Source organism: Planococcus citri, chromosome 5, assembly GCF_950023065.1.
Source record: "Planococcus citri chromosome 5, ihPlaCitr1.1, whole genome shotgun sequence".
Taxonomy (NCBI): Eukaryota; Metazoa; Arthropoda; class Insecta; order Hemiptera; family Pseudococcidae; genus Planococcus; species Planococcus citri.
Window position 1 is genome coordinate 26,282,026 of NC_088681.1, and position 23,227 is coordinate 26,305,252.

A 23,227-nucleotide genomic window follows, 5' to 3' on the forward strand; every position below is an offset into this window, starting at 1 on the left:
GTTTTCGAAAAGTATAAATTTTTACGAACTCTTCTACGCTAAAAATCGTCTCAAAAATCGTATTAAAAAATCACCTTTTGCACGAAATACAAAGAATTTCTATCGAAATCATCCCTTTGTTTATGTCACGTTGTTACGTAGGATTCGAGCAGAAAGAATTTTTATGCTAGAAGCATCATTTTATACCTCGATGGTTATTGTAAATTCATCAGCACGTTTGTGGAACTTCTCCAATAAGGATTAAAGTTTCTTGTTTTTGATCGCTACTATTTTCATTGGTGATTCTTGCGTGATTAATTCGTTTTATTCACTTTGTTAGTTTTTAAGTATTGCAATTATGGACGACTTGGAAGTTGAGGTAGTCGGCGAAAACGGAGCCCTTTACAAGGTTTGTAATCAAATAAATCCAACGCTGTATGTTGTAAGTTGTTAGTTTTTGTACTATCCTTAAATCGAATTCCGCCGCATGAATTCCATCTGCGGCTATTTTTGCGGCCTATCATGTTCCCTCCGCATCATATAACAGTTTATTTGTTCACGTTTGATATCGCATACTATAATACCATTTTATACGAGCTTGCACTTTGTATACATTTTTCACCGAGTCATGATCAAATGCCGAATACAACGTCAGATTGGAAACTCCCACAGATGCCAACGACTCCGTTCATTTCGTTTCATGACTTTTGAGTGATCTTTGTGTCTCTTCTTGAAATCGCTTCTTATGGGTCGATTTAGTACGATCAATTCGTCAATTCGGCGGCTTAACCACTCCTTGAAATATAATCCGATGATTGGTCGGGTTTGAGAATCTTTCCAAATTCGAATATCAATTCTCAAAATTGATTGCGTTTTCCAATCCTGAAGAGTTGAGATGTCTAACTATCGGATGTATTTAGATGAATCGTGTGTGATATCGAATTATCTGAAGAGTTGACGTTGCGGCTGGGTTTAATCATTTGTTTGATACGTTCTTTGTATTGGAGTGAACGACGTGTTATGGAAAGTGTTTCCTATGAATTAATCTCGATTACGTATACTGTAAAACATGAACTTTGACTCTACTGAAAGTTCTCTATATTGTTTTTCTCATGCCGTGATCCTAGGCCCATCTATGATCCTTTCTCTATGTAAAGATTTTGCTTCGATTATGTTTTAATAATTTATTCATTTTTTAGGCTTTCGTTACCGACGTCTTTGATAATGAAGTTTCAGTAGTGTTCGAAAACGAGTAAGTAACTACATCATGGGCTAATAATTGATTGATTTAATAACGACCATTATACTGATCGTATGTAATCCCTTAGATGGCAACCGGAGTCCAAATTCGCCTTTAATTTAGTCAAATTACCATCGAGAAATAACAATCGTGAATTCTCCGAGCACCAAGAAGTTGAAGTGTTTTCCAAATCAAACGACCAAGATACTTGTGGTTGGTGGAAAGCAGTTATTAAGGTAAATTGATCGAGATAGAGAATTACGAATATTGATTTCATTCGAACCGGTCGCTTATTTATCGTGTACTATTTTTCTTATTGCAGATGATCAAAGGTGAATTTCACGTCGTCGAATACGTAGGCTGGGAAAACACTTATACCGAAATTGTACCACCAGAGCGTTTACGACACATAAACTCAAATCCGACGATAGATCGTAATACGTTTTTTAAATTTGAAATCGAAGTGCCTGATGATTTGAGAGAACACGCTAAACTGGACGGTGCTCATAAAGAATTTCAAAAAGCGATTAACGCCTCCATATGTAGATATTTAGCAGATAAAGGCAAGCTAGTTGTAATTTCAAGATGCGATCAATCGCAGAAGCTAGCAACCATGATGAAAGATATGCATTTCCGTAATCTCAGTCAAAAGATATTACTTTTAAAAAGAACCGAAGAGGCTGTTAGACAGTTAGAATCCACCAAACTACAAAATGTAGGAGGGTAAGTTGCCTTATCGTCGAACAAAGTTGTACCATCGATTATGATGAAGCGATTTTATGTTCGTTTTGTGTTTATGTTATGATTTTGATAAAGACGAGATAAACTATTTCAACTTCGTTTCGAGCTAATTTGTTTGATAGCGACTTTCGTTATTATTTCGTGAAATATTATACCGTAGTTTTTTCTTGGCAATTAATTGATAGGGAATGATTTTCTGATAATTCCTCTTTTAGAATTTTAACGCTTCAGAGAAAATTTTTTTTCAAAAAAAAGTGAATTTTTTAAAGTACTGATTACGGTTGTGAAATTAGTAGTATTTTGAAAATTCTCTCAAATATTCGACTGTTTTTTTAAACACGAAATCTTGAAATACCTTACGTTTCGTTATCACTTACGAATGACTAATACACCAAACAAAAACACGTACTAAATTCCAAAGCTCAACTCACTCGAAGATTTCTCACGTATTTAACTGGTATTAATTTTTTGTTTTATTTTTTTTAGCTTTTCCGACGAATTTCAAGTACGCGAAGATTTAATGGGCTTAGCTATAGGAGCACACGGTTCAAATATTCAATTAGCTAGAAAAGTAGAAGGTATTACGAATATAGAATTAGAAGAACCTTCGTGCACGTTTAAAATTTATGGCGAAGTAAGTCGATCGAAACAACGAATTTGAGAATGGCATTGACTCGTATTTTAATCGACGTTTTTTGTCTCCGTTTCAGACCGATGAAGCAGTGAAAAAGGCTAGAAATATTTTGGAATATAGTGAAGAATCAATTCAAGTTCCTCGCGATCTTGTCGGCAAAGTTATAGGCAAAAATGGTAGAATTATTCAAGAAATCGTGGATAAAAGCGGCGTTGTGAGTATTATTTCATGAATCAAAACATATATCTCGAATAGGTTCAAAATTGATGTCTAGATCGATGCGTTTTTTTTGTTCTCGTCGGCGCAGGTACGTGTTAAAATTGAAGGCGACAACGATCCTCAACCGACGACTCACCGAGAAGAGGGCCAAGTTCCTTTCGTTTTTGTTGGCACAGTAGAAAGTATATCGAATGCTAAAGTTCTTCTCGAGTATCATTTAGCCCATTTAAAAGTAAGATTTTTAACTCATGTTTATGTTTACATTTGATCGAAGATCATCAACTCGATGTAATTGGTTTGATTTCTGCGTGTTTAGGAAGTTGAAAAATTAAGACAAGAAAAAGTCGAAATCGATCAGCAGTTGAGAAGTATGCACGGCACTAGTATGGGATCAATGCAAACTTTCCCCACTCAGAGAAGAAACGATCGGTGAGTTGGCTCATCCTTCCGCGAATGTAACGTATTACAGAAGGGTTATCGATCTCTATATTGATCATGTGGTTATGCTTTTTCAGTGGATATAACTCAGATATGGAAAGTTCACAAGGTGGTGGTCGTGGACGAGGTGGCAGTATGAGAGGCCGCGGTAGAGGAGGCGGCAGAGGTAACCGAAACGAACGATTTAATCAAGGTAATTATCGACGAATAAGTATTGGCATTTGATTATTTGATAAAATCGATCAGTCGATTATTTTGTTTGTTTATTTTATTTATTTATTTTTTTTTTTTGAAAAGAAATCAGTCTCCTGTTTTTGTTTTTTGTTTTTTTTGACCAAAACTTGAAAAAGCTTTTGTGTTCATATTTCTACGTTGTAAATTCGTTGCTCTTTTCTCTTCTACCGATTCACACTCGACTGTAAACTAATTCTCATTTGTATTCGACCACCGAAACAGGTTCAAGACATCAGACTCCCGAGAACGCCGACGACAGATTACCTCCGCGCCAATCGAGCTATCAAGGAAACAGCACCGGTGACTCATCGCGACAATCTCAAGGCGGCTACTCGATGAGAAACAACCGATCGTCCAGAGGGGTACCCCCGTCCCAAGGAGGTCCTCGCCGAGAACGCAGAATGGACGATCGACGTCGCCTCAACGACGACGACGATAACGTAATGGATTCTCACGACAGCGTAGACAGAGGTTGGTGTTCCTACCGCTAGTCCGACCTACCAGTATCTGGATCTGGGGTCGTTTTGTGTATTGAGCTTGCTTTTTTAAAAACTATTTTACCGGTATTTAGTTATCGCACATCACAAATGGAATATTAGCTCGCTTGGACAGTGAAATTTTACCGTGCTTTGTAGAAAAAAGCTCACAGCTGTCCAAGGGCGGGGGGGGGTGAAAACAATCGTTATAAATTTGGATTTAAAAATAAGAAAGATGGTTTTTCGATAAGATCACTTTAATTTTTGAAATTTAATTAAAGAATTTCTGGAATTTCCCTGTCAAAAATTGGTTTCAAGCTGGAAATTATTTTCTTTCCTCTTCCTCCTTTGTGACTGCTGCCAACAGGAAAATTTGAATTTTGAAAATGTTGGATGAAAAATTGTAGATATGGATTTTGAGTTTCAAATTGGGAATAATTCAGTTTTCGGCTCAAAAATAAATTTATAAAACCAGTGGAGCCAGAAAATATGTCTAAGATGGTTTTAAATTCTGATAAATTTAAAAATTTGGTTTCGTTTGAACAGAATACTGTCTGGTAATTTTTTTGTTCTTTTTAGCCATTTTCTGTTCAAACTCTCTTCTGCTTTAGATGGTTGAAAATGAGAAAATGAGCTTTTGTTCCATGTACATAAATATCTTATACATTTTACTTTCTAACACGTATTATGGGCTTTTGTGTTTTTGATGGCTTTCGCATGTTGCTTTCGTGCTGAAAAGCTTCACGAAACAAATAATCTCCGTACTGAGACCATTTCATCGACACTTATATGATCGTACCCGTGCCTAACAAATCGTAATCTCAATTCCCCAGAGCGTGTATTTATTACTCCGGTGTAATTTATTAATTTGTTTCTTCGAGTCGATGAAGAAATTGCGCGAAAATAAGACGCCAGTTTGCTTATTAACAGGAGATTTTTACATTCACGATGTACGATGATCTTAGGGATCGTTTTCGTGATCGATTGGGTGTTTCGTTGTGTTATTGTTGTTATGTTTTTTTTCCGTCATTTTTTAACGCCTGAGAAATTCTAACAATTTTTTTATTTTTCGAGTCGATTGAGAAAAATAAACTGGTGGTGAACTTTTGAGTTAACGAAACCCGCGTTTTAACGTGTTGTGATTTTTATTTTCGAAACGAAATTTCCGCCGACTTGTAATAAATTTTACAAGGGATCGCCGGCTGGATCGGACGTTTTGTTTTTTTTTCTTGTTTGTTTTGTTTCTACTACGTACCTACCTACTGCTAGTCTTCGAATGGTCTAATAAAACACGGTGATTATTTTGTTCTGTTGCGTTTTCTGTAGAGTCGATTTCAAGCGTAGAAGGGACGCGCACGCGACGAAATAAAAATCGTAAACGAAAGGGAGTACGTCAAGCGAGCTCTTCGCCGGCTGAGGTTATTAAAAATGGTACCGCCGAACCGCACGAAGGTAAGTGAACCTGTGTAGTAGGTAAAAGCGAGGCGATCATATGCCCTCCTCTGATAGTGACAGCGAGAGTAAGACAAGTTCGGTGTCTATCGTCGTCGTTGTCTTTTGCATGACTGTCGATGTCGATATTATGCTACCGTCGCTGCCGGATGCCGAATGCCGGATACCCGGGCGCTGCTGGGTGTACCCTGAGACAGCGCGTGTCTGTAGTATACGCTCTGTCTGTGTTGTCTGCGTATTTTTAATCAGTCTCGAGCTCTTTTTTTTTCTTCTGCACATTGTCGCACGCTTCTTATACTATAGTAAAGTACATACATGTGTGTAAACGTGAACTTGTACATGAGTTACTCTAGCTAGCTATCTATATATCTATCTACTCGAATCAAGGATGCTTTATTGCGAGCTTATAGGATACACGTATACCTATGTAATTAGCGTTACGGTTTGTAGTCTCGTAATTGGTGTACAGGTATTGTACGTACGTAGACTAGACGTACATATTCCTATAATAAGATGGCTTGTTGAAAACATTTCGATATTTGAAGGTGTTCATGAAGCTTCCACCTAAACACCCCTCTCTGTTCTCTATTACTGGGGTACCTTTCAATTTGCGAGCGTTTTGTTCTTGCATTTGAGCTTTGGTTTTTCTAAAATTTTGAAAACCATTTTGTTTGCAAATGCCAATAAAAGTAGTTTTTTTTTCGGCTATCGTTGAAAAAAATAAACAAATTTGAAAGACTCAACTTTTATTCGAAGAACTGAAATAAAGTTTCCTTCAAATTAAAAAATTACGAAATGATCCCATCTTCTAAAACATATTGTTCTTTTATGAACAAAAATGGCTCGAAATTTTAGTTCCAATTTTTAAAAATCAGGCAAAGAAGTCCCCCCCCCCCCCCCCCGGTGACCGGAAAATTCATCCTGCGAAATTCATTTCGCGAAATTCATCCCGTGAAATTCATCCTGTGAAAATTAATATTGCCGAAAATTCATACTGGGGAAAATTCATCCCGCGAAATTCATCCTGTGAAAATTAATATTTCCGAAAATTCATACTGGGGGAAATTAGTGTCACTTATTGGAAATGCGAATTATACCAGAAAGTCAAATGTAAAGCTCGAATAGCCCCTCAAGTAATCATATCCGACTGTATTACAAATGCATCTCAAAGTGCTGTTGCCGGTTTGCCGAAGATAAGGCACATGAAAAGAAATATTCAAAATGCTGGTCATGAATTCTCTAATCATCCACCTCATACCCCTACCTATCAGCTACAAAACTACATGTTAGCGTATGATATTCACTTCATTTACGAGTAGAATATAAAAGCTACGAATAAGTCTTGATACCTGAGCACGTAGGTATTAATTTTGCGATATTAATTTTCGGCAATATTAATTTTCACAGGATGAATTTCGCGATATTAATTTTCCCCAGTATGAATTTTCGGCGATATTAATTTTCACAGGATGAATTTCGCGGGATGAATTTTCCCCAGTATGAATTTTCGACAATATTAATTTTCACAGGATGAATTTCGCGGGATGAATTTCGCAGGATGAATTTTCGTAGAACCCCCCCCCCCCCCCCCGGTTAAAAAATATGAACAAAAATGTTTAATTTATGCATAAGAATTTTTTTAAATAACGCCTTTCTTTAAGAAAAAAACGTCCCCTACCCCTGTACCTAAAATAATACTGATCATTCTGTATCGAGCCCTTGAAAATTGGAAAAACATTTAAAATTGAAGGAAAAAAAGTGAAAATTTTCAATTTCTGGATCGGAGTTCCTATACAAGACCCTATTTCATTCCGCTCTCCGAGTACTTTTGACCTATTTGTACCCTTCCCCACCATGGTTAGAAAAATTTAAAGTGTCATGGAAAGTGTTTCTCGATTTCGTTTGAGATTTTTTAGGAAAATTCTGACATTAATTGAAATGGCCAAAATGTGGGAAAAAATCAAAATTTTACCAAATTGACCTAGAAAGCTGAAATTTGGAATATACCTTATTTTCGGCCCGCCAAATCGATTGAAAACTGTTTCAACCCGTTTTGAGCAGTTTTGGAGCCTCCAGCAGAATTTTAAAACTCGAAATTCCCTCAAAATTTCATCAAGTGGAGTTGGAAAGCCGAAATTCATTCTGCAAATCAATTTCAGCACATGACACTACGTAGTCGACTGCTGGTGAATTTCAAGTCGTTTTGTAGCCTTCAGCGAGTTTTTGAAAATTACTGGAGCCTCCAGTCGATTTCTGAAACTTGAATTTCCCCAAAATTTCATCAAATAAAGATGGAAAGCTGATATAAACTCTGCACTCCAATTTTAACATTCTCTGAAGACGATTTCAGGTGGGTTCAAGTCATTTTGGAGCCTCCAGCGACTTTTTTGAAAATTACTGGAGTCTCCAGTAGATTTTTGAAACTTGAAATTTTCACAACATTTTATCAAATGAGGTTAGCAAGCCGAAACTCTGCAAAATGATTTCAATACAATGTGAAGTCGACTGCACTGTGGTTTCAAGTGGTTTTCAAACTTCCAGATACTTTTTGGAAATTTCAATTTCCCTAAAAATGCCATGAAATCGTTCAAAAAAATTACTGGAGGCTCTACAATAACTTGAACCCACCTGAAGTTTGTCTCGAGAGGGTGTTAAAATTCGTGTGCAAAGATAATTTCGTCTTTCCAACTCTATTTGATGAAATTTTTTGGGAATTTCAAGTTTCAAAAATCTGCTGGAGGCTCCAGAACTACTCTGAACGGTCTGAAACAGTTTCCAATCGATTTGACAAGTCGAATATAGGGTATATTCCAAATTTCAGCTTTCTAGGTCAATTTGGTAAGATTTTGATTTTTTCCTCATTTTTGGCCTAAATTTGATTTTCAAAAATTCACATCATCATCATTATTGAACTTTGACCCGGTGAGCTGTTCAGCCTGTCTGGGAAAACCAAAATCGAAAAAGGTACTCAAGTTCTTGAAATTTTGACAAGCGAGGGCTACTCTTTTTTTTTAGGACAAGGGCTAGAAATGTTCCTTAGGACTTCCTTTTAAGAAAAAGGTTGTCCTGGAGGATCGGGAGGGGGGGAGGGGTGCAATTGATCCTTATGCGGGCCCCGACTATTATTGAGGAAGCTGATTTCAATTTTATCAACCATTTGTCCCTTTGACCAGATGACCCTGCAAAGGTGAGGAGGAGGGAATTCCAAAAGTTTTGAAAATACAATATTGGTATCAAATCGAAGATTTTTGAGGACGCTGATTTCGATTTTTTCCCCCTCTTACGAAACATTACTCTGCAAAGATGGAGAGGGGGAAATTCCAAAATTCAAAGTGTTCAAATTTTCGTTCCCCTTTGGAGCCCATTTTGGAGTTTGATGTCAAATAGTCTTCAAAGATGAATTCAGCGTCCTTGAAAACCTTTGACTTTGATATCCATTATCCATGTTGTATTTTTTGAAAATTTAAATTTGAAATTTTGCACGCCCCCTTCCTTTGAATTTACTTTTGGGCTTGGGTCAAATGGTCATCAAAAATCAGATTGGTGCCCTCAAAAATTCCCTTAACAGAGTGTCTAACGGTCATGAAAGTCATGAAAAAGTCATGAATTTTGCTAGAAACACATTCAAAATTTTTTTAAAAAGCCCGCAAAATGAAAAAAAAATCAGAAAAGTGAAAAGCTAAAATACCTATGTACTTGCCTAAAAATCGAAAAAAAAGTTCTCGCAGTTGGGGGGGGGGGGTGTATTTTCATGCGGTAAAAATGTGAAAAATAGATCATGTAAAAGTCATGATTTTTTGTCTGGGAGTTTTGCTAGACACCCTGCTTAATCAAAATTTCAGCTTTTTACGTGCTAAACTTTTGGACTATTTTCCATCTAGATCCATGGGAGAGGGGGGGGGGGGGGTCGAGAGAAGTTTTTTCTCATTAGGGAAGTATGACAAAGCTACCATACCTAAATCGATAGAGCGCACAAAAATACATCACTGGCCAACGTGCATTTTTTTGACTTGTGGTGAATTTTTGAAAATTAAATTTTGGCTTTTCAAAATGCAAAAAATCCAAATTTCTCCAAATTGCTTTAGAAAACCGTAATTTGGCTCGTATCCTATTTTTGACCCTCCGAATCGATTGGAAACGGTTTCGAATTGTTTTAAGTAGTTCTGCAGCCTTCAACAGAATTTTGAAGACTCCAAAAAATTTTAAAAATATTGATATTTCTGTAATTTTTGCACATTTTCCTACTGCATCAATTTCTTTAACCCTATGTTGAAAAAATGGAAAGATACCTACTTGAAAATCCTCAAAGAAAACGTTGGTTTTAGAGGGCTACATTTTAGGAGAGGGCCAAGGGGTATGTTTCTAAAAATCTTTGAAAAAAGTGGAAATTTGCATAGTTGAAGGAATTTTTTCACTAAAAAATTGGAATAAATTACATGAAGCTAGTGGGACATGAGGCACTATGATTATTTACAGAAAGGGTTTGAAATGTCTCAAAACAAATTTTGGTCGTTATTTTATTGTTTTTAAAACATTTTCGCTTCGATCTTGTTAAAAGTTCGTAGGATCATTTTGACTTGGGGAAAACTCACAGGAGAGAAGGGATTGTGTGCCAAAAAAATTTCAAGATTGTGAAAATTTTCCTAGCCTGAGTAATGTTTTAGGAAGTCCCTGTAGGATTGAGCTCATTGAAATCGAGTTAGTGTCATTTGGTTTTAATTACATTAGGCATTCTATAGAATCTTTCAATTCAATTCATATGAAATGTGCTTATGCTAGTATTTTCTGTTCTTCGTCTTCTGGATGGATTTACCTACTGATAATAATTACATATGTACATAGAATTGTAGACTTATATTTAGGATTTTGATTCATTTTATTAATACAAAAACGCTAACGTTTCGCATTCGTTTGATTGTGTTTTGCAGTAGTTAACTCCACGTCCAACAACGGTCTCGACAACGCTGTACCGAACAACATTAAAGAAAACGCCGTCTCAGACGGACCGCGTCAGCAACGCTCCAAGAGCCAAAAATCATCGTCTAAACGTAACGCGGTCGCATCGGCCGCCGTAAATGACAAACAAAACGAGCAACCCTTGGTGAACGGTAATTCGGCTTAGCCGACCAATCAGCAGCTCATCTTACTACAACATACAACTACGCCCGATATATTCAACTCTAAAAAGCATTTTTTTCGCCTTACGTAATACGGACAATTTACAAGGTGTCCCTATCATCATTATTATCACCTAAACTACATTACTATTATCTTACTACTACTTCTTTTGTTTTTTTTTCCTTTCTTATTTTCTCTTTTTTTCGATCGCGGATAATTTCTGTTTTCTCCCCTTTTCTTTTCTTTCTTGTATTTCTCTTCTGTTTCTTTCTTCATTTCACGTCTCTCTCTCTCTCTCTTTCTCGATGTTATTTTATGTATTACCCTAATTTTCCTATTAAATTTTTTTTTCTTTTTCTTATACTATTTCGTAACGAGTAAAATGTGTTTTTTTTTTGTTATGTTATACTACTACAATTGGTTTGCTTTAAACAACGCGTTTAAAAAACGCATTTTTTTTGTTCGTTTATTCGAATCGCTAGTTACATAACAATCCTTTTGTTTTGTGGTTTTGATTTTTGATTTTTGATTTCGATCATGTTTCCCGAACTGTCGTTGATTGAATTCTGATACTGTTTCATGAAGGATGTCGTTGTTATCGAAGTATTTTTTAACCGTGTTTTTAAGTTGCATGGCAGGGGGGAGGGAGAAGGGAAAAATCCGAAATGATATCTAGTATAATTTTACTGTTTTAAAATTAAATTTTCGGTGACGTTTATTCAAAGAAATAGGGTATGGTGAGATTTTTTACCCGAGCACATGTTTTGTATTATAATATTCTGGGTTCTTGAAATTTATGGTTTTTTGATCCGTGCATGATCGTATTTTAATTTATTTTCTATTTTTTTTTTTTTTTTTAATTGAGAGGCAAAATATGGAGAAGTATCGAAATCGAATAATTTCGAAAAAATTGATTTCTATTAACTTATAGTTGGTTTATTTATGTAGTTTTTAAATATGCATCCATTATTTAATAGCAATCTACTTCTGTTCTTTTTTTTGTGGTTTACTAGATTTTTTTTTTGATTTTCACGTTTTCTTGCGCGAATATTGAAAGCGAGAAAAAGAGAGAGAAATGAACGCAGTTTATTCCAAATTAATATAATTTTGGATTGTGATTTTTAAATAGCGTAAATTGTATCTTATAATTTTGTTTCTTTCGCTCACCGTTATAATTTTACCCCCCTTCTTTCCTAAATCGTAAGTATGCATTTGTTTTTGTTCTACTTTTTTTTCCTTTTTTCGTTCGATCTTTTGAATGTAACGCATCGCCAACTTTCATATTTACTTATGTATCATGTATTTTACGTCGTATCCGAATTGACGCGTGTACAAATTCTAATCTGAGACGTGCCCGAGCTCAAATGAGCACGTAGATTTTTTTTCATGGTTGTGTGTACGCGTATCTCGCTGTATTGCCTTTTAATATTTACTACTACTACTACTACCTGTACTTTTCTTTTTTCGTTTGTATGTGTGTGTGTTTGTGTGTCCTCCTTCTTCTCCCGAAGTATATGTCGAATTAAAAGCGTATTTTTACCTTCGTCTTGGAAGAGCTTAATCGCGGAAAATTGACACCAGTATGTACGAGCTTGATGAGACGAGAAGATGTTGAAATGGCCGCCGTTTGTCGAGGGTTCTTTTTCTCCTCAAAATAATAACAACGTATCTTTTTCTACTTTTCGTCAACGTCATGTGTGTTTGATCTCAAAATACTCGGTTGAGTTTGAACTGTCGAGGGGATTTTTCTTTTTTTCTTTTTTTTTTTACTTGTGGCGTTGAGAAGACTTAGGTAATGGTGTCTGCGAGGCTAATGGCTGAAGTATCGACTTGGGGGTTTCGGTAGGATTGAAAAATTAGTATTATTTCGGACTTTCGATACGATTCGAACTCGAGCTGCGGTTATTTAGATCAGGCATTATATACAATATATACGACGAGATTGATCTGTAATAACGAAATCATTCGAAATATCTCGAACGGACGGTATAACCAACTTGAATGAGGATTATTTTCACCTAACAATGGAAGACTTGAGAATTTTTTTCTTATTGTAAAATTGTACTTAAAAAAACAACGCAATTTCTTAGTAAAGAACGAAATGAATTACCGAAGCGAGTAATGAAGCTTCGGTATGTAACTTGGTGATAACTCGTATTTAAAAAAGGATGGATGTTACTATATTTATTCGAGACAGTATATTTATTATATACTAATGCGTTTATTATTGATTAAGAATTTGTGAAATTCTCTTATTTAACGTATTAATATTTACTTCACGATATATGAATTATACGTAATTTTATTAGGATTTTTTTTTCGATTGATTTGTACGTTTACGTCTTTTTTTTCCTCTTGATTTTTTTCTCTCTTTATAAGTTTTAAGTTTATGTAGCATTGTGTAAAATAGGTAATATGGAAATTAATGCGAAGTTTATAGGTCGATTGTTTCAGGTATTATTTCGGGGTATTGAATTTTTTTCTTTTCTTTTTTTTAATTTGGCGAAAGATTTTGTTTTTTTGTAGTAATACGAAAATTATTTGATTTTACAAACACTTAAATTTGGAATTTTTCCCACTGTCTTGGGCATTGCACGATTCATCGGCGTGTTCAAATTTCCTCTTGTGTTCTTGCCAAGAAAAATAATAGTCGTGTGATCTCGATTTTTTTTTACTGTGAAATTTGTCGTACGAAATTTTTTTCATGAGGGTTTGAATCGTGCTTGTGCCTATAGTGACGTGGATTATGCATGTAAATTAGATACAATTTTACACTCTTGGTCACTGAGTATTCAGGGATATAATTTATACTAGAGTTTAAGATAAACGAGAGAATGAGTTGTGATGTCAAGTTGGTCGTCGGTGTGTCGGATGAAATCACTGTGCCCTTTTTTGAAAAGCGATTGGAATGCCATTTTGATTTGATTTGGTTATATTAATATTATTGGTGTAAATACTTAATGGTTTTAAATGTTCAAGGAGGTGGCCTATTCAAACATTCTATATTAGTAAATTTTTTGTGCGGTTTGTTGAATTCGTGCAGAATTACTCCTCTCAAAAAATGGTTTAGGATGAGATCTGAAAAAAATCGTGAACTAGTTTAGGTCACGGTTTATTTGTTTAAAAAGCTGATTTAAAAAAAAAATGAAAATCGAGAGTTGAGTGATCAAAACGCAATTCAAAAGATGATAAAAATCTACAAATCTGGTAAGAAATCATCAAAAATGCAAAAATTGAAAAATTGCCCCAAAATTGAACACTTTTCTTGTTGGAACTAAAAATGAAATTCGTTTCAATGGTTTAATATGTTTTTTTTTTTGCTCTAAAGAAATTGCACAAATTTTGCCAATGCAATGGACATCCTGTTGGTTTAATTTTTTTGTGATTGATTTTGATATTCTGTTATTCAGAACCTGCTAATAAATTACAATATTTAATCCACAATTCCTTCTTCTTCTTAGCCCTCTCAATTTTGGAGACGAGTGATTTTTCATTTTGGTTTAATTTTTTGATTTATTACCTCATTTGATTTGTGAAATTTTTGCCAGATTTCAAGATAGGACTCCCTTGTGTGTAGAGACGTTGACCCAAAATGATTTGGGTTTCAGTTGGGTTTATTGTTTTGGGTCTGGATTTTGTAAGGAGTTGAAATCTATTTTTAGGTTCACTCAAAATACTGCTGTTTCGGGTTTTTGAAAAATAATTTCGGTTTCAGGCCGGGTTCAATGAAAAGTTACATAAAATTTTCAATGATTCTGATGCTTTCAGTTTGAATTTCCATTCACATCATTTCAACAAAATTCTAGCTCCTCCTGGTTTTTAAAATGGATTTTTAGACTAATTTCCTGGAAATTTCATAATTTTTTTTTGTGATTTTCAGTGAATTTTGATGCTTTTAACAGCGTTTTCCAATTGCTTTAAAACATTTTTATCACTTTTTCCAAAAACCCGAGGGTCGAAATTATTTGAATCTGTGTCAGTTCCAGTTTTGAGTTGAGAGCAATATTGATTTCGGGTTTTATTTTGGTTTTGGGTTTTGTCAAACTACATAATATAATGGGTTGGGTTTCATTTAGGTTCATTTTGGGTTGTAATTTGAATCGGGTTTCAAGCAGTTTCGGTTTCGGGTTTGTTTCGGCTTGAAAGCCCTGCTTGTTCGAGCTGGTCTCTGTTTCCCTTAAGTGGTGGAACTATCTAAAAGCTCAAGTTGGATAGTCGTTTGATAAGACAACTTGTATTCTGCTCTTGTAAATTTTCTTTCGTTTCATTATTACCGAATTTAATCGATAATTGCCGATCTTCCCCGAATATTCACGAACTGGTTCGAATTCACGAACTGGCTCGAAAATTGCCGATCTGTAACGATTATTGACGAATTTAAAATTCGTATATCATATCCTGTCATTGATCTGCATTCAAATTAATTGTAGGTATTTTTTATTCTGAATATTTGTTTTTGAAAAATCAGATCATCAATTGAATTATTTTTCAATTCCTTTTTTCTAATAAATTGTTGATAAATTCAAGCGATTGTTACCGAATTAATCGAACGTTGTCGATTTTTCTCATTAGTCATTATCTGATGCTTAACAAAGGTCTGGTCTTGGGTGTGATTTTTTTAAGTATGTACCTGTAAGGAATGTAAATGTAGATTCCTATTTTGAAAATTTATATTTTCATACATTTGTTACTCTTGTGGTTTACTCATTTGGGCAGTTTAAATCATGTCTCGACGTCTCGAAGCTCGAACTACAGTTCAAATTTTTTTCCAAAAATGTGCCATCTTCATAGTTCAACCTGGAACAAAATGAGACGAAGAAACAGTTTCTTGTCCCTCGAGACTTGATTTTGATTTCCACTTTTCATTCATTTTATCATTTTATATGGAAAAAAACCAAAAAAGAATCATCAGTGACAATTTTTTTTTCCCCATCAAAATATTCCATCCAAGAAGTCTGTGTATTGTCAGTAAATTTCCTAACAAAAGATTACTGAAGTATCAGATCTATTGTAAGAAGTAAGAACAACCACTTCTAAAGTTTGAAAATCTCCAAGTCTTAATTTAATTGGAAACGCACAACTTTGTGACCCTAAAATATTCAAGTATATTCAAAAATATCCAAATTCATCCGAAAACGTTCCAATAATTAATTCAGAAACTATTAATTGCTTGAAAATATCTTCAATTACCCGAAAATATCCGAATTAACCCGAACTCCCCCGAAAACACCCGATTTTAATCGTACTTATCCGAAACTAGGCGATTTCATCCGATCACTCGAACGAAGATCTGTACATAGCCGACCATTGTTATTAATGTAGGTAGAATTAACATCTAAAAATTTAGAAATTTTTGCGATTTAGTTACTAATAAATAATAATGGCGTTACTTATTGGCTTCTATTTCTATCAAAGTTAAAGAAGATATTGAAAAAATTGAAAACCCACGGGTAGTTTTTTCTTTTTCTTCGATTTTTTCCTTCTTTTTTCTCTTTGGTTTCTCGATTTTGTTTGGAATTTTATGATTTTTTTTTTTGGTCTTAGCACAGCATCCAGCTACATAATAATGTACTATATTTTAAGATTTATTATTATCATTATTTTTATCGCTGTTATCATTATTATTTACCTATTTAATAATCTAAATGATTAATTTCTCGGAAATTTTTCAACATTACTAAAGTAGTCAGTCAAGATCTACGACTGCATCGCGAACGATACGTACTCGTATTTATAACACAAAAAATGTTCTAACGTACGAAATTCGAATTTCATTACACACGTATGCCAATAACATCATAGGTTCTTTGGTCACTTTGCCCGGTTACCGCGCAGAATAATTAATTAGGTATCGCGTAATTTTTACAAATTACCTACCTATGTAAACGACGACGACGGTTGTATCTGGTTAAAGGAAAATTAATTATTAAGTATGTGGAAAATCGTACGGTTGAAAAAAAAAATGTCATTGACCCGAATCCACCTTACTATTTTGTACGATGACATGTATGTATTCCAAATATCGATACAAACTTAATTTACTCAATTTCTTGACGTATATTTACTAATTACGACATGATTTTTTTTAACGTATGTACCTAGCGCCTTAACACGAGTCAGGCATTGTTTCTACATATTTTTTTTCACGTAGTTTTTTCTCATCCGATTAGTGACGATTTTGTACCAATTTAGAGACGCTTATCAAGATAGCGCAAATTTTTTTTGTTGAGATGATGGTTATAATATAAACATCTCGGCGCTCCGTGTCATGGAAACGGACCTAAAATAAGCGTAAATGCGAATGATTGTGTCCTTTCGAACATCTTATATTCTGGTATCCTAAAATAAGCGACAATATTACATTATGATGACCGGCTTTTTCCTCAGACTGATTTAAAAAATTAACATTACGAGAGTAAACTGTAGTTTGTACTCATGTAAATGCGGAGCATTATGTAAAAAACTGTACGAAAAACAATTATGTTTAGATTTAAATTTTTACTATTTTTTGTACCCTTTTTTTTCCTTTTTTTTTTTTTTTTTCGTTTTAGATTAAAAAATACGATTCGAGAACATACTAGGTAATGTTAAATTGTTATATAAATATAAATATGTAATGTAAAAATTTATTCAATAAAAGGTAATAAAATACGGATGTTTTTAATTCTTACTGCGGGACAGTGCTACAAATAATTGAGTTACATAAAAAAGCATCATAGTGCTTGAAAAATTCTGATTTTGGTCGTATTTTTATACACGTAAGATAGAAGTCGCGAGGAATCCGAGCACCAGAACCCCCTTTTTGAGGGATGGGAGTCCCTCTTGATGTTATTTTTTTGCATCTTCTGGCCGAACTGAAACGGCGATTGAAAAACAGAAGTTTTGTAGCAATTTTCAACAAAAATCCATTGTTTTTTATTTTTACAAAAATCCATTTTTTTTCATTTTTACAAAAATTTATTTTTTTTACGATGTTACAAAAAATATGATTTTTTGAAAATTTGGGCAAAAAGTAAATTTATTTGTACCTATTTTAATTGAACCTGAAGTTTTGTTTGAAATTTTAACAAGCAAGAATGTCTACCACAAAAAAGCAAAGTTTTCTGAAAATTTTATGAAAAATGATGAGATTTCAGCAGTTTTAGCAAAAATCCTTTTCTGGGAATTTTTATTAAAAAAAAAAAAAAAAAAAAAAAAAAAAAATGGTTTCTGGCAATTTTTGACAAAAAATTGGATTCTTTTTAAAGCATGTAAGGAAAAAAATATGAAACAGGAAGATTTTTTGTTAGGTATTTAAAAAAAATTGAGTTTATTTTGCAATTCCTGACGAAACAAGCAAATTTTTTGCAACAAAAATGCAAGACTTTGTAGAATTAATATTGGCCAACAAAAAGAGTTTTACCGCAAGTTTGGCAAGAAATATGACTTTTAGCAATTTTTGATAAAAATCACAGTTTTTTTGGCTATTTTTACAAAAAAATGGGTCTTTCTTACAGTATTTAAAATCAGGTTGTTTTTTTTTGCAATTTGGACAAAAAAAAGTAAGACATTTTAATTAGATAAACCTGATTTTATTTTTGTTTGCAATTTTGACGAATGATAATTTTTTGTGACAAAGAAGCAAAATTGTCTGGAAATTTTGACATTTTTGACTGAAAAGAAAATTTTTGCAAAAAAATAAATTTCTAGCCATTTTAATTTCTTTTGGAAAATTTCGACGAAAATGGGACTTTTTTACAGTTTGTACAAAAAAGTAAGATTTTTCTAAATTTTGGCAAATAAGGTGAGATTTTTTGGTAGTTTTTGTAAAAATTGACTTCTTTTTGCAATTTTGACAAAAAGCTGTCCGAAAATATTGACCAAAAACAAATTTTTCTTTTTATGCACTTTGCAAGAAAACGAATCTTGTAGAAAATTCTGACGAAAAATGAACATTTTTTGCAATTCTATTGAGTTTGACAAAAAAAGTAAATTTTTTCAGTAATTTTGATTAAAAGAAACACGGTTTTTTTTTTGTAATTTTGACATAAATGTGTACATACTTAGTGAATTTTTGGGTGACAAAAAAGCAAAAATTTCTGGAAATATTGATTAAAATTTTTTTTGACAATTTTCACTAGAACATGTTTTTTGGCAATTTTATAAAAAAAACAGTGTTTTTAGGTAATTTTGACAGAAGATAGTTGCTTTTTTACAGTTTTTATTTAAAAAAAGGACTTTTATGTTTTTGGCAAAAAAGTAAGATTTTTCAATAATTTTGATGGAAGCTTTTTTTTTCAAATTTTGATAAAAAGAAAATGTGTTTTTGCTTTAAAAAAGCAAGACTTCTTGGAAATTTGTCCAAAAAGGAGTTTTCTGTTATTTTGGCAAAAAACGACTCTTTTCCTATCGATGGACCTCTGGACCAGGTACCTAAATCAATTTGATTCAAATTACAGACAGTTCTGGTTACTTTTTTTCAATTTCAATCCACTTCTCCAGAAAGGGATTCCAGTGGTCGGATTCCTGGGGACTTTTTATTTACGTATACTTATGTTTAATAATACGAGTACGATGACGCGACTCCAGCCAGTACATACCTATTACCTACCTACCAAAGCTCGTTCAGATCAGAACTTTTTCCTTATTCTTTTTCCTAATAACGCACCAGCACAATGCACTATTGGTGGTGTTCTGGGTGTTTGAGAGGGTGTTTGCTAGCCACACGTGGCTTCAACTGATTTTTGATCGCTTGGTAGAATAATGGGATGTGCTCGGCTGAACAATCGTGTTGATCCATGGGATACATGAATTGAAGATCAATATCATAACGTGGAAGCTTGTCTCGTAGAAAAGAAATGACATTCGGAGACTGAGTAGATTTGCGAGAGAGTACGAAACTCGATAGGTAGCGAGTACTGCCCGATTTTTCAGCACAATGCAACAGCAATGACCAAGGATTATCTCCACTCGCGTCCATGTCCAGAAGATAGGTGTTATAGACACCTTCGTCTGTAAATAAAAATATAAAATTAATAGGTACGATTTCTAGAGTATCTAGTGGAAATATTTTTTGAACTGAGATTTATTTTGAAAAAAAAACTTCTTGGCAACAAATCAGTTTAGCTAAGCACTTGATTTTAAATTTAGTACCTAAATTCAAATTACCAAAATTGTTTTGTCAAAAAATTAAACTCCTCACAAAAAACATTGTTTTTACCTCCCAAAATACAAATTTCTGAAATTTTTTGCTCTCGTTTTTTTTCTTCAAATTGAGACTGAACTCTAATATACAAAATCTATTAGGTACCTATTCAAATAGGAAATATTACAAAAAAAAAACAATTTTTTTCACCTGAAAAAACATTAGTTTTCTACTTCTCGAAACTGGCTTTTGCTATCTTCGCTCGGGCCTGTTTGCTTTTCATTTTCAAAATTGAAATTTTTAAATACGATCATTCAAATTCTTAAATTTTGAGCTAGAAAATAGAATTTTTTTTTAGTTTTTTACTTTGGTCTCAAAATACAAATTTTTAAAAGCTTCTGCCTTCGCTTTGCTTCAGACCTCGAGTTGATTTCTATCTCTTTTTAATCCAAAAAAATCCATTTTTGAAGCTTTCATAAATTTTAAAAAATAGGAAAATACAAATACTAATTTCTTATAAGCCTTAATGCGAATCATATCAATTGGTAAAATTGTCATTTCACACCTATTCTATTTCACTTTCGTCATTTTATTCAACAAAATTGATGTGTTTTCTTATGGAAAATTTTTACCTGCTCCCCCCCCCCCAGGAAAAAACTTTAGTTGTGTTCCTATCAAGTTGACTAACTTTTGCGAAATTGAATTTAAAAAATGCAAAAATCAATTGCACTACTCGCATTCAAGTATCTGAGCCTGAGAAAAAAACTGGACGAAAAATATTTTTAAAGGGGAAGGGACAAAATTTTGTTGAAAAGAGCAAGTATTTTTATTATTTTTTGTACCAGTTGAAAGATCTTGAAGTTTAAAAAAATTCAGAAATCGCCTATTTTCGCTACAAATTACTCAAAATTTTGTCTACTCCTCTGAAGACAACCTCCTGAATCGATTTCCGATTTTTTTTTGGGTCGATGCAGAGCTTATACAGAGTCTCCAGCGAATTCAAATTACTCCAGAAGACGTAGTAATCAACTTCGGCAGCTGAAAATTTAATCCTATCATAAATCCGACATTCTGAATTCGATTAGGGCAAGTTGATCGCAAATCCAAAGCACGAGTTGAGATTATTGCATTTTTTTTCAGATTAAAAAAATCTCAAATTTAAAAAAAAAGTTCAAAAATCTTCAATCTTGGCTACAAATGACTCGAAACTTCGTCTAATCCCCAAAATCGACCCTACGATTTGATTACCACGAATTTTTGGGCTGATCAAGAGCCTCCTGAAAAATAAGACTTTTCTCCAGCAATTTCAAATCGCTCATAATGTTGCCCCAAAAACAACAGGTCAATTCAATCCATCATCATCATAGCAACCCTTTTCAATACAAATCAGAAGACTATTTTCCCGAACTAATTTTTCTATTTATATTTCTTAACACAATTGAAAAAAAAAATGTTCTCGATAAAGATAAAAACTTGTCACACATATTGCGCTAATTACTCTCGCAAAATGACGAAAAATAAGAGGAAAAAAAACATACACGTATCTTCCGCATGTACCCAGTGAGATGGTTGTTTCAGATCCGGTATTCTCCACGTGATGTTTCCATATAAATGTTCATTATCTGGATCATCAATGAAGCTGTATGTAAAATTCATAGAAATTTCTATGTCATCGCCGGATAAAGAGAACACAGTCCGCATGCATCTATATATTTGTGATTCTTCGGAACTTGCGTAGTACTCGATCACATACCAAGATCCTAACATCTTCAAAGAATATGGAGAATTTATTACTATAGCTCGGTATAACTATTACCTACCTACCTACCCTACCTATTAAAAAATTTCAATCGAATAATTCGTAACTCACTTGTTGAAAATCGAACGATTTCAATAAATTCACTTTGGGGCATTTCTCTTTCTCTATTCGTCTTCGGAATCCAGCTCCAAAAGTGCCAGCTACTAAAATAGTACTCAAAAGAATCGCAATTTTAATTACACACATGTTTAATTTTTTTTTACTAATAACTAACGAACAAAAACTTGCAATTGTTGTCACAAAAACAATATAATCGTCAATGACATTTTATTGTTCATCTGTCTTGTCAGTAGCTATAGTGCGGTTATCGCTTATTTACATAATTGATAAAGTATTTCCTGCCATGAGCACATATTGGGTCTCTAGAAGGAGAAATTTTATCACTTTTTAACCAGAGAACTGATTTAAAACGAAGAATTTATATTATCCGAACAATTATAGGGTCTGCTGACAAGTCTAATATAGGTATAAAGTCTTCACACATCGATCGAGTTTACAGTAAACTGTAAAAATTCGTTACAAAATGCGCAATTTTCACCCTATAATTAAAATAGGTACGACGATAGCTGATAGGAATCCAGTCCAATAGTACCTAACTATAAGTTGTTAGTAATTTGGTTACGAGCCGATTTTTTTTTTGAGTTTGGAAAATTTTTCACCGTTGTGTTTAATTCGCAACGTACAACTGAACGGTGCGAACCGGTCACCATTGGTTTTTTTTCTTTCATTTTTAAATATGGGCTATTTAATGAGACCGAAATGGCTAATCTGTCGAATGATACGCGTAAAGATACATTTTGAAAATAGTAAAAAAACCGAATACCGATATCGATTGATCGAGTATGGGCGTGTGTTAGCTGAAGGCTATTGAAATGTTCATTTTTTTTTTCTCGTTGTGTTAAACAAGTATTACTAGTTAATACTGGTACCAAATACGGACAGGAAGTCCTGTTTGCAGTTAATGCGCCAAATTGACCATTGCAAAAAATAGACGGCGGCTTCCAGCGTATTATGTATTTGAACTTTGTAGTCATCGGTATTTGCAGACTGATTAAAGATTGAGAGAATTAAATGTGTACTGCAGCAGGAAAAGAAAAAAAACTAGTCCTACTTTTGGTTGGTCGTTGTGCGGGTAATCGTATAGGTAATTGTGTTATATGAAGATGTGATGTATTTCGTTGTTTGTGGTACCTACTACTCTATAGGTACCTAGTACCTATACCTATATATCTGTTTGTTAGCTGTTGAATTGCCTTGCTGGAGTACTGGTTTTTGAGGATCGTGTGTACTTTAATATATATGTTAAGGGTATGTGGAAAGTAGAGGTATTATAAAATCTGGGTCATCGTACGTTAAAGTTGCGTTTTTTTAGTTTCGACTTTGGATAAAATTCAGACTGATCGGCTGATTAATTGAAAATAACTACGGACGGTTCAAAACGTGGTTAATTTGGGGATAATTTTCAAGATTTTTTAGCAAGTTATATCAGTTCTTTAAAAATTACCTAAAAATTCCGCTTTTTTGACCAAAAAAATGTCTCCCATTCCACAAAGATTGCGAAAAATTATCATTTTTTTAGCCAATAATTGCCAAAAAGTCGTGTTTTCCCCCAAAAATGTCCAGTCTTGCTTGTTACTTAAAACTGTCAAAATTCTTTGTTTTTCGCTGAAATGTTTAAAAAGTTTCATTTTTTCCCAAAGATTGTCCCAAAAAGTCTTCTCTATTGCTGAAAATTCTAGGTTTCTCGTAGTTG

The 23,227-nt window shown here is 33.7% G+C and overlaps 2 protein-coding genes across 4 annotated transcripts; one reads left to right on the forward strand and one right to left on the reverse strand.

Moving 5' to 3' along the window:
• The first annotated feature begins 14 nt into the window (after positions 1 to 14).
• On the forward strand, positions 15 to 17,182 carry Fmr1 (synaptic functional regulator FMR1). Of its 3 annotated transcripts, none has more exons than XM_065367082.1 (12): positions 17 to 388; positions 1,179 to 1,231; positions 1,308 to 1,455; positions 1,542 to 1,942; positions 2,447 to 2,594; positions 2,671 to 2,808; positions 2,869 to 3,045; positions 3,130 to 3,242; positions 3,329 to 3,444; positions 3,708 to 3,956; positions 5,288 to 5,413; positions 10,342 to 17,182. In XM_065367082.1, exons 1-12 carry the CDS (start codon positions 338 to 340, stop codon positions 10,533 to 10,535), a joined length of 1,914 nt encoding a protein of 637 aa, XP_065223154.1. In that variant the 5' UTR covers positions 17 to 337; the 3' UTR covers positions 10,536 to 17,182. The 3 variants fall into 3 exon arrangements, with proteins under 3 accessions (XP_065223156.1, XP_065223154.1, XP_065223155.1); XM_065367083.1 differs by having other exon boundaries at positions 24 to 388; positions 2,902 to 3,045; XM_065367084.1 differs by lacking the exon at positions 5,288 to 5,413 and having other exon boundaries at positions 15 to 388.
• On the reverse strand, positions 16,500 to 21,743 carry Karl (lipocalin/cytosolic fatty acid-binding protein Karl). Its single transcript, XM_065367089.1, has 3 exons — positions 21,526 to 21,743; positions 21,194 to 21,422; positions 16,500 to 19,522 (listed from the first exon to the last, which is right to left on the reverse strand). Exons 1-3 carry the CDS (start codon positions 21,658 to 21,660, stop codon positions 19,191 to 19,193), a joined length of 696 nt encoding a protein of 231 aa, XP_065223161.1. The 5' UTR covers positions 21,661 to 21,743; the 3' UTR covers positions 16,500 to 19,190.
• Between the last annotated feature and the right edge of the window lie 1,484 nt (positions 21,744 to 23,227).